The following is a 12,089-nucleotide window of genomic DNA, read 5'->3' on the forward strand; positions in this document are numbered from 1 at the left end:
AGGACCCCCAGGTTGGGAACCAATGACCTAAAAGATGCTGAAAATTTTTCATAGAGCCGCAGAGTTGGTGGTAAATTTCCTGTTGGTTTGTTTGTTAGTACTAAGATGTATACTTTTTAAATGATTATGAATGTTGAATCAGTGTGTTTTGTGACAGCTGTGACAGAACTGTTAACATATTACACATCAGGTCCAACATCTATCTTACACACGTTTTCCTGCATAAATCTTGAATCAAGGTTGTAAACTCTCAGCTTGAGCTCACACAAATAAAACCATGAATTTCTGTTCTGTTGTCTTCAACAGCCCTCAGCGGGCTAAAAGCAGGCTGTTTATGAAAAATTGACTGTGTAATGTTTTAGCCTCAGGTTTTATATTTGAAATTGTTGGCAAAGAATTCAGCCTTTTCTTGAGCTCTGAAAGCAAATCACAAGATTACTGATAACATCAAGAGGGCTGATGCAATCAAACCTTTGTTTAAAAATAGATGAACACAAGCACTTACTTTAGCTCAAATACAAAACGACAACTGTTTAGCTTCACATCGAAGCCCGGTTTTAACAGTTTGACCACAGTTTGTAACTCTGAATGTGTTAAGTGGTGCTGGGTTTGTCAAAAGCACAAAAACTGAGGATCAGTTATTCAGTCTTCGTCGTGTTTCCTCACCGGTCTCTCCTCCCTCAGACAGCTCGGTGGCCGACACTCCCAGGATGTCACACAGCTGCTGAGCTCCCTGCTTCTCCGTGTCACTGGCACCCACTCCCACCCACATGAACGAGCCTCCAGGGGTCACCAGAATGAAAGCATCATTGGAGTTCAGCTGGGACGACTCTGCGTCAAGCTGCACCGACACAGAAAAAAATGTAGGTTAATATGTACAGTTCTGCAACTGTTTGTGTTTCCAGCTGTCAGGGGTTATACTCCATCAAGTTTGACCAATGTACAGGAACAAATACATTTTTAGTTAAAATGTCCTGCATGAATATAGAAACCAGACCTTATCATGGACTGCACATGGTAAAACCATCTTTTCTTATCAGAGGCTTTCCTTTTAGTGCAACGAATATTCAAATGTAAAATTATATGCTGCAATAAACTGGTAGAAATAAATATTTATTGGACAGTGTGACAATGATATAGGTAAAAATGGGATTTGGGAAATTTCGCCAAAAAACACAATGAAACTAAAGAAGCTGTCGATCACAGTATTTATTTGTCTAGTTAAAGGATAAAAAATAAGTAAAAGTCAAACAAATCCATCAGTGCAGTGAGGTGAATATATTAAGTGTAAAGCTACTGCAGCAATCAACCTTATTTTCTCTTTTCTCAAGACATCAATAATTATTTTTTAGAAGAAGCAATGAAGATATGAGAGATACTTTGCACTGAAGAAAGGGTTTTGGAAAACTTTTTTTGTACTAGAAAAGTTTCTCCAGATGTAAAAAAAAACATGTATTTGATTCTTTTTATACTTATATTAACATATTTATTTACTAGTATAATTCTAATGGTATTTTATTGTGTGGTTTTTTTCTTCATTTTATTATTGGTGTTGCCTGCACCAGGACCTGAGTGCCTCAGTTTGTTTCCTGTTGCGTATAACATGTTCTGGAATGACAATGAAGTATCCTAATGCTTAGACAATAATTGCTACTAAGATTAATTCACTAGTTTTGATCCCTTTGTGATTTTTTTAATCTTAAGAAGAATTTAGAATATCATGAGTCTTCTCCCTTAAAACCAATGTTTGCGGTGACAAAGTCAGAAAGTGAATGTCACATGTTCTCTTACCTCCACAGCTCTGGTGTGTCCTGCAGAGTTGGAGCGGACCTGGAAGAGTCGAGTCTCCGCAGGAGCGGTCTGACCTCCTTCTCTGGACGTGCCTCCCTTGTACACGACCATGGGCTGTCCTCCAAACAGACTCATCAGGTGGGCCGGCTCTTTGCCCTGGACCACCCTCACCTGGTGCACAAACGGCAACATTAAAACCTCCAGAATGACAGGGACGGTTGTTACAGTCATTCCTTTTACAAAACACATCATGCATTTGGATTGATCTTAATGTGGTGCAGCCAAATCACACCGGACACGTCCTCCCTCGTTGTGAAATCTGCACCATCAATGTGAAAAATGTCTGCTGCAGTCCCGACCACAGACACAAGATGGCAGCATGGACCTGAGCCACGTGTTCACTGTCTGTGCCACAAGGTGGTGTGTGCCAGCGTTTGAGAAACAGGGCTGATGACGCAGGTTAAAACAGTACTAAGAGTCTGTTTGGTCTGCAGCTTTTGTCATAAATATTTATAGCTCTCTGTTCTCCTAAATCAGTCATCACACTAAATTATCCCGAGTTTACACGAGAGAATGGAGAAATGGTCATTAATCAATGATGAGTTTACATATTGTAGTCCACAGAGGTACGATTCCCACCACAAACGTTCCCAGCACTCATAGCTCTTCGTGCCTCCTCTGCTATGACATGAAGCTGTCCGTCTGTAGTTTGTCTGTCTGTCAGCAGGATTTCTGCTTGACAACCTGTGTTATTCATCTCTAACCAGCACAAAAGCTGAAGAAAAAAGTTTGAATTAAACTTTATATAACCAAAAACTGTGGCAACAGACATTTATTTTCATTATCGATTAATCTGCTATTTATTCTTTTTTAGATTTATCATTTAATCGTTTGGTCTATAAAGTGTCAGAAAATGGTTCAAGTTCATGTCTTTTAATGTCTTGTTTTGCCAAAGATATTCAGTTGGCCTTAATATGATATAAAACTGAGAAAAGCAGGAAACCTCCATGTTTGAGAGGCTGAAAACAGCATTTTCTGCTCTTTTTTTGCGCACAAAACGACAAAATAGTCAGTGATTACTTTTTTGTTGATTGATTAATGGATTAGTCGACTACTTGTTGCAGTTCTACCCCAAACTGGAGACTATCAGACCCGAGCACATAGAAAAAAAATAAATGAACTAAATACACACAAGTGACACATTTTTGCGTCTGTTCTGTGGTTTGATCAAATATTTGCCTTTTGTTGTGGCACCTTTCCAAATGTCCCTTTATGACTTAAGTATCAGCCGTCAAATTCCACAAGTTAACACGTAATGCTTGCTAGAATTTAGAGTTTTGTGTACTGACTTTTACTTATTTATTCTGAGATATTTGCTGATTTTAAGCAGAAATTTGCTGATTTAATATTTAGGCAAAGACAAGGAGCTTAGACAACATTCATTATTTGGCCTCTTGTGTTAAAAAAAAGAGGAGGTTTTGTAGAAAAATGTATCTCTATTCCTCATTGTATCATTTTTAGTGTTGAGGAAACTACTTCCACCATGAAAACTAGTTCCACTACATCCAGACTACTCTAAATTTGAGTCTGAAATCTGATATTGTTGCATGTAGGTGCGACTGGAGGAAGCGATTGATGAATTGGAGTCAGGAAAATGTTCAGTTTCTGGGGAAATTCAAAGTTTTCCATCTTGGTCACAAATCAAAATATTTAATCAAAAACAGTATGAATACATAGTTTGTAAGTAACTACCTAAACTACATGATCAAAAGCAGTTAACTAGTCAAAAAGATACTAAATGTAGTTCAACTACCAGCCAACTACTGCAAATTGTGGTGAAATAGTAAACTAGAATCAAAAACGAGACCCAGGTCTGGCCAGGTAGAGTCAAGTTTAGTTTGGCAAACTGTGAAAACAAAAAGTGACATTTGCAAGACAGCTGTTCTCTACTTTGAAAGTGAGAGCAGAGAAACATCTGGAAAAAACAAACCAGACATCTGCAGATGTTTCAAACACTGAAATGTAAAGGATAGGTTGACAAGTCCTCTGTCTTAAAACAATGGAAACAGTTTTTTCTTGCTGTTCAGTCTGTCTGTGTGGACGCCCATTTACACCAATGTGATAAAAAAAAAAAAAAGATCCTGACAGTCATTATAATGAGAAACTTTTCAAAAATAATGACTTGGTAGCTTGAAATAATGGCTATCTCATTATTTTGTCAAATTTATTTTTGTTATTTTTTGTTATTTTTTCAGCTTTATTGCATTAAGAAAAGGAAGTGTGGGCTTTGGGTTAAAGAGCAGCGGACACTGAGATGATCAACAATGTACACGGCATCTTTCAACACCCAGTCAGATCAGCCGGATGCACCATGTGACCTCCACGGGAGGTGGACGGGGATAAGAGTCACGCTAACCCAGCTTGGGCGGCTCCTGGCTAATGTTTGGTCAGGAAAATGACGTGACAGATGAAAGGGGACTCTGGGTGGACCAGCAACAGAATACCACAGACTGCTGTGCCCACATCTTACTGAGACATCGCATCCTGGATCGAGCTGTTGCACTTGACAGGTGGACCAGGGACGAGGGGCGGAGGACTCTGTGTTGACATTTAAGGCTGCAACTAACGATTATTTTCATAGTCGATTAATCAGTCAACTTTTTTCTTGATTAATGGTTATATGGTTATAGGAATAGTTAGCTAGTTTTAAAATGTCAGAAAATGTTGGAAAATGGCTATCGTTGCTTCCCAAAGTCCAAGATGACGTCCTGAAATTACTTGTTTTGTCCAAACCCAAAGATATTCAGCTTACTGTCAGAGATTTACATTATTTACATGGATGATATTTAAATAAAAGCAGTCAAAGATGATGGACAATGTTTCCCAGAAGTCAGCCTTTCTTTATGCTATGCCATGCTTTTCTTTTCTTTCTTGTCTTGTTTTTTCCTTTCTTTTCTTTTCTTTTCTTTTATCTTATTCTTTTCTGAACTTAATTGTGTGTATATATAGTATTTGTGTGTTGCATGGAATGACTGCAAATTTCTTTTCGTTGTGCAACACTGTGTTGTATAATGATAATAAATTACCTCGATACCTTGATCTTTATAATTTCAATATTGAAACTTGCAGGATCTTTTTTCATCATATTGGTAGAAATGGGCTTCCATGCAGTAATTAAGAGACATGCCATTAGTGATGATGGACAAAATCCACAGTTCTTCTTCTGTATGAAAATATAATCCAAACTGCAACCAACAAATCAAGTGAGTATCTTCCTTTTTAGTGCAAAATATCCCACCTATCCTTTAACACAGGATGTCGTGCCACAGCACACACACAACACGAGCAGGAAGGATGTGCATGCAAAGTGAAGACACACACAGGTGAAGTGCGAGTGCAAGAACACAGAAATGAATGAATGAAGACTCACATGAGCGCAGAGCCAGGACTCCATTTACAGTTTACACACTGATCTTGTCTTATGATCTCCACAGGCTCTAACATTAGCACTCACTGACAAACTAAATGATTATAATGTTAAAGAGTTTGGAAACAGGGCTGGTATTTATAAGGAGCAGACAGGGTTGGCGACAGAGGAGGAGGGAACCTCCCATTAACATCCACACTGGAATGTCCTGTTTGTGTTTGGTTTCACTGTATATTTGACGTGACTCATTAACTTATCACATTCATTAAGTCTTAAAGGAGCCAGCCCCTTCATCACCAAGACATTTATATATATTTATCTGGAATGTGAGAAGAAAACTGCTTGTTTCTTTTGTCACCGGCTCTGGACAAACTCTTATGAGTCACTTAGGGAGGACGAGGAGCAGGGAAGGAAGGTGAAAATACCTGAGTGGTTATAGGAGCACCAACAACCTGAGGACACAGAAAAGGTCGGAAACCAAGGAGGACAGAAGCGGCAGCGGGGGAGGCATTTGGGAGAGGAGAAAGAGTGAAAGGATGTAAAGGTCAGGGAGGAGGTGACAGCGCTGAGTGAGCCGGAGGACAGCAGAGACTTTTAACAACATGAATGATAAGATGAATATTATGGAAGCGTGTGGTCGCCACGCCAGAAAAAGAAAAGGGATCAGCATCATGTCATTCGTGAAAAGTTAGAACAAAATGCTATAGCAAGATATGTTCATAATTTTCACATTAAGTCCCCATGAGATATTTCAACATTATAAGAAGATGTCTTTACACTATAACAACATATTTTTATGTTCTCATTTTGTCTTTTTATGTTATTACAAGATAGTTTTATATTCTAATCAGATATTTTGACATTGTAAGAAGATATCCTCATAACAATATATTTTCCTAATATTAATGTTTAAATAGATATTTTAAGATCATAACAAGATATTTTTACATTATCACAACGTACAAACTTATCATGTCACAGCAAGAAGCTTTTATTGTTAGAACAATATACTATTTGCCTTATAATGTTGATTCAAGACCCTTCACTTTGCCTTGGTGTCCTGTCACGGTTTATTTTGCCATAATGACCCGCTAACTGTACATTATCCTGCTTATTACACGGCTACTACAAAAAAATCTACAATGTGACACAAAATATCCTCCAGAATAAGTCCTCCTGAATCTATGATCAGCGTTCATAGCAACATGTTGTTATAACAAATTTTTCACATTATAACATGATGCTGTTCCATTTTTGTGGCGTGGCAGCACTACACTCCCATAGAATACATCGTAAGCTCATGAAAACAAAAAGCTGCAACAGGAACAATGCGTTTTACCTGCACAGGACCACCGCCGAGCTCTTCATCCAGCTGGGCGCCGAGGATCGCAGAGGCCCCGATTTCATCCTGACTGGAGTCCATGCCCTGCCTGGAAACAATTTAGTGCTTTATCATTACACTGAGCTTAATAAGAGGCACAGACTGGGGCTCGGTATGTGCTCATAAAAGAGCTCCGTATCCCACCAATTACAACTGAAACTGAATAAATGGACTTCTGTTTTATTCCTGGAACTTCAAAACACGTTTCATTTTAACATGCGGTATTGAGACACGAGCCTAGAAATCTGATTATCAACTATTAAATGGAAATTGACAATATGAAAAGACCAGTTCCTTCAATCACTAACAGGAGTATTAAAACTGCTGAAGACCGAACTATCCAATTTGGATTCTGGCAGTCCATAATATACCATATATTGTATATTTCATGAGACTATTGTATATTTTGCATCAGGAGCATTTAATCTACAAGGTCTATATTTCCATCTTAAAATGTGATGTAGTTAATTTGTAAATTATTAAAAAACATAAACACTAAAGGCTTTGTATTAAAATTAATCACACTTGAGGACTTGAAGAAACTTCTTCTCATCATTTATCTCTCAAAGGAGCAAGAAACACAGTTTCTGTTTATCTAAAGTATTTGCAGGGCCAATTTTTTAATTTTAAACCTTTACATTCAGGTTTGCTTGTTTGCATTCTTCTTCTATCTTGCCTCGTCTTTGGCGTTGCAGATGAGCAGAATTTCTATCGTGTTTCACCACATGCTCATGCTCATGCATATCCCTCCTCATGCATGTGCTTGATGCAAACAAAACAACGACCCATTCTTTCCAAATATTGTTCCACTGGGGTACCAGTGGTCAAAAATGACACAGGGTACCTTTAACTTCAACTTTTTTTTAGAGGGTGATGTTCGTCTTTTTATTTTGCTAATTTAAAGGTCTCAGCTAGAGGACGAGTGAGAGTAAAACAGTCTGTAGAGACAAACTATTTTCACATCTAATGAGGCAAATTAAGGATCGACCAAGCCGGAGTTGGTTTTGGTTGAGAGGGTTTTGGTGAGTTTTATCTTGTTTCTGTCTGTCAGGTTTAAATAATGTATGTTTTAAGAGTTAACAAGACAATTAAAGCTTGTCTTAGTTCAGTAAAAGAGAGAAACTTGAATTCAGAAGCCAATCAGTTGTATTTTTCTGTTTCATAAGGAAAACAGGTTTGAGAATATTTGCTTTCTTGACATATTGTGAGTTCATTTTGTTTATTTTGTCTTGGCTCGCACACACAGCTCATTCTGTTTAACCACAGTTGTCTTTGTGTTTTAATGTCTGGCAGTGGCAACTGGTATGAAGCAAAAGGGTCTACAGGCTACGGGGGTTAAAACACGGGCGTCAGAAGCTTGTGCATAATGCATCCTTGTACATGTTAGCCGGCGTGGCTCCACTAGCAGGAAAACTCAGTTTTCTTGGTCAATATAGCACACACTGAGGAATTTACTGCCTCAATTGACTACATTTACCATCAACAGTGACCGGACATTCACATAAAAAGTGGTGAATTTTCCCTTTAAGAGGATTCAACAGGTAAAATCACAGACCGACAGCTTTTACCTGCCCCATGTGGTGATGATGGGAATACATTTTTTGTTATAATAAAATGCCTAATTGAGCTGAAGTCAATTTGTTCCTGTATTCTCACCACATGTAGATAATGTGTCCCTGACGTCCTCCATGATGGTAGTTGTAAAGGATGATGTAACTGTCTCCTCCGTAGAACTGTCCGTACGTGGACGGATCCACCGGCACCTTGTCAGACCCCTCGATACGCCAGATCTGTCAGGAGAAAAGAAGGAAAAACCTCTGTGAGATTCAGAAGCTATTATTGTATTTAATATTTTATATCATTTTCTACAAATTACATAGATACTGCATTACACATTATCTACAGTATAATGTAATACTGTTCTCCCAACAGGGAGCTATAGAGTTGTTGAGAATAAAGTCAAAATCTCAAGCACAAAGTTGAAATTTCAAGAATTAAGTCCAATGTCGAGAGTAAAATAAAACTGTCAAAAATAAAGTCACAGTGTTGAGAATGACGTTGAATTGTCAAAAATCGAGTCGAACTTTCCAGAAAAAGGTCAAACTGTCAAAAATAAAGTCAAAATGTTGAGCATGAAGTTGAAGTTGAGAAAAAGAAAAAAAATGTTGCAAATAAAAATGAAAAAAGTTGACTTTATTCTCAAAAAATGGTCTTTCAACTTTACTCTCAACATTTCGCCTTTATTCTCAAAATGCCAAGTAAAAAATATCTTCCTCCCCTCATTTCTTTCTTTAAGCCTAGTCATCATACTCTTCCATAAGTCTGACATTTTTGGAAATATGCTTATTCTGTTGCAGAGAGAGAGATGAGATAAGATTGGTACAACTCTTACTGGGAACCATTGGTTTCCAATAACTTCTGTACTCTGAAATTCAACTTTCAGAAAGTTTCCTGAGATAAATAAAGGCTGGATTGTCAAGCATGCAAAGCGGGTAAATTCCTAAAGTGACCCCCAAAAACCCAGGTCTCTTAGGTAGCACCAGGTAGCACAAACATCCAGTACCCGTCCTCTTACCTGTTTCTCTCCGCTGCCGTCGTCCACCATGCCGTGCTGGGCGGCCATGGCGGGGGAGTCGTGCAGGGTGGCGGCGTCGAAGGGCACCTTCTCGATCTTTGCGATGCTGTTGGCGATGTAGGCCACGCCCATGCCCTCCGTCTGATCTCTGTCCCGCCAGTTCTTGAAGAACTGCTTGAAGAGCGGCGTCTCGCCCATCTCTGGCAGGATCTGGACCTGAGTGTGTTTGGGGTAACCCATCTTCTTGATGAACTCGTCTGCTGCTTTCATCGCTGCCTTTCGCTCATCCATGTTGGCATCTTTGCCTATAAGCAAGAGAAAACAGACACAGTTTTCACATTCGGATTCATGTGAACACGACACAGTCAGACAACAACTTCTGATCTCTGGAAACAGGATTGCCAAAGGAGCACGTGAATGCAGCATATGAATATTTCCCAAAATGTCATATGAATCAAAGAATTCACCTTGAGGTAAATATCACTGTAGTGGGAATCCACTGCACTGACCTTTCCAGACGAAGATCTTTCCATCGGTGCCGTGGTCCAGAATGAAGCAGTCGCCGGACTCCAGGGCGTTCTGGGCGAACGGGTTCTCTGCTGCCACCAAGGCGATAGCCATGTCTCCACTGGCATTGGACACCTGCAGGACAGGTGGATTACAGACATGAGGTGTTACTTTTCTGAGAATTAAAGGGAAAATTTATCATTTTTCATGTGGATGCTGAGTGACTGATGATGGTAAATGTAGTCAACTGATGAAATAAATTCCTCAGTGCTGCTGAGTTTTCGTCCTGCAAAATGTTTTGTTCTTCCTGCATCCAGTGATGTCATACTGATGTCACTGGAGTTAAGGAAGAGCTACAGGCTATGTTATTTCTGCCTCTGGATAGCCACTTAATGTTATGTTTTTGCCAACAAAGTAATAGCTATAGACAAGGGTGGTGACGTGGGTGTCAAAAGCTGACATGCAATGCATTCTGGTACACGTAGGCACTGCTGGCACAGCAGGAGAACTCAACTTTCTTGGTCAGTATAGCAGCATTGAGGATTTTTTTTTTGCTACATTTACCATCAACACTGACTGGACATTCACATAAAAGGTGCAGAATTTTCTTTTTAACAATCCCAGAACTGTCATGAAGTTGTGGTTGGGGTTGGGACTCTGAAATGAAAGTCTTTTACAAACAAGCACAATACTATGTCTGAATTGACAGCATAAACAACAGTTTACATTTTAATTAGCCAGCTTCAAAATAATTTTGCACATGACTTTATTGGAGTTACTTAATTGTATCTTTTCTGTAATTATTTCTAGCAAGTTGACCTATCTTTGAATTGCAAGACTGTACTTCTTTGTTGAATTGAGCTGATTATTCAAAATAAAAACAGAGTTTTTAAGTCAAACTCAAACAGTTATAGAGTGTGCTTTATAACAGGAGATTTATTACAAGAGACGAGACAGACTGTGTGTCTGAGGTGTTCCCACGTCTCTCACCTTGTAGAGTTTGGCTCTCTTCCTGTTTGAGGCATCAGCTGTGAGGTCATCAGAGGCTCCGGCAGGCAGATCTGGTTTAGGACCCAACACCTGAGGACAAGAGCAGCCATTGTAACACGGGAGTCAGTTTGAGACTTCATTTGTTCTCAAAAGTCACTGATCTCACCTCTAACATCTTCTCTCTCTCCATCCCCTCGTCGCAGACGTACACCCGGGCCCTCCCGCTGCGCTCGTTGTCACGGATACCCTTGGCGACCTGAGTGGCCTTCAGTTTCTCAAAGCGGTTGCTCTGGGATCCGCACCACTGATAAATCTCCTGTAGAGCAACAAGAAAAAGAGCAGATTGCAAAGTAGGTGAATAAAATCTTTCCTGGAGGTGGAACTGAAACAGCCCAGTTTTCCCATAATGCTTATAGCTTTGCCATTACTTGAAAAACTGTACATGTAATATTGATCTGACTCACGTCTCCCAGGTCCAGGATGAAGCAGTCTCCCTGGTTGAAGCTGTCCCAGCTGACCGCCACCTCCGTTGCCCGGACAGAACGACGACCTTTGACCTGGAGCACCCGCTGCACGACCACCTCGTTGGTGACGACGTGCTTGAACCCAGATGCCACGCCCCCTTGCTGGAAGGTAAGAGATGCACTTGAAAATAAAATACCTGCCTTTCATTAAAAAAAAAACTGGCTCCAACTTAAAAACAAAGAAATCTAGTTTTCAAACTAGTATCAATTTAAACCTGATGCCTCTTTAAGATCTACATAAGCAAATGACAACACCAGCAAGAGGACTGGCTGTTTCTATATAATTACAGGGTCAGATTCTCCTTGAAGTCAGACCAAAAGAGCCTGTGTTTATATTTTCCCAAGCAAAGTTACAGCAGTAGTATATTAGCCAGCTAAAAAGAAACAGGAGGAGATTTTTCTTTAGATCATTTTATTTTTGACATCAGAATTTGTGGTCATAGCAGTGCAAAGTTCCTTTACATAAAGCCACTTTAGAAAAAGATCAAAAATATGGATATTTGGAAGTGTAGACATTTGACTGACAAAACAATGGCACCATTACAAACGCAGTCTTCTATTTTACAGATACTGAATCAGAAAACTCACTGTATTTTATCACCCTTAATGGTTGTAGTTTCTTAATCAATGCATGAGGGATAATAATTCTAATATTTTCATGGATAATTAGAATTTTTTTTGGCAATGACTGCCAAAAATGACTGGATCTTTCATTTTACAGACACTGAATGAGAAAAATGCAGTCTATGTTTTTTCCTTTTTATATATTTTTTACCTTATAACATCACATACACAGTGCTGTCAGAGTAGAATCTCTTGTTTAATTTCTGCCCAAAGGAGGTTCAATTACCACAATGGTAAAATAATTAATAAAAAAACAGTCACAAAACATGC

General features: G+C 39.2%; 1 protein-coding gene across 2 annotated transcripts in view; it reads right to left on the minus strand.

Moving 5' to 3' along the window:
• The window catches only part of gsna (gelsolin a), a 29,699-nt gene that overhangs the window by 4,940 nt on the left and 12,670 nt on the right, over nucleotides 1-12,089 (minus strand). Inside the window, exons 4-13 of one of the 2 annotated variants that reach the window (XM_084745371.1) lie at nucleotides 11,136-11,297; nucleotides 10,838-10,987; nucleotides 10,672-10,761; nucleotides 9,684-9,816; nucleotides 9,175-9,479; nucleotides 8,256-8,389; nucleotides 6,558-6,648; nucleotides 5,644-5,670; nucleotides 1,792-1,962; nucleotides 667-841 (exon numbers count right to left, since the gene is read on the minus strand). In XM_084745371.1, coding sequence (XP_084601497.1) covers nucleotides 667-841; nucleotides 1,792-1,962; nucleotides 5,644-5,670; nucleotides 6,558-6,648; nucleotides 8,256-8,389; nucleotides 9,175-9,479; nucleotides 9,684-9,816; nucleotides 10,672-10,761; nucleotides 10,838-10,987; nucleotides 11,136-11,297 — 1,438 coding nt within the window. The remainder of the gene's footprint in view (nucleotides 1-666; nucleotides 842-1,791; nucleotides 1,963-5,643; nucleotides 5,671-6,557; nucleotides 6,649-8,255; nucleotides 8,390-9,174; nucleotides 9,480-9,683; nucleotides 9,817-10,671; nucleotides 10,762-10,837; nucleotides 10,988-11,135; nucleotides 11,298-12,089) is intronic. The other variant, XM_084745372.1, reaches the window with a different exon arrangement.

This window comes from Lutjanus erythropterus, chromosome 20, assembly GCF_056507025.1.
Source record: "Lutjanus erythropterus isolate fLutEry1 chromosome 20, fLutEry1.hap2, whole genome shotgun sequence".
NCBI classification, from domain to species: Eukaryota; Metazoa; Chordata; class Actinopteri; order Lutjaniformes; family Lutjanidae; genus Lutjanus; species Lutjanus erythropterus.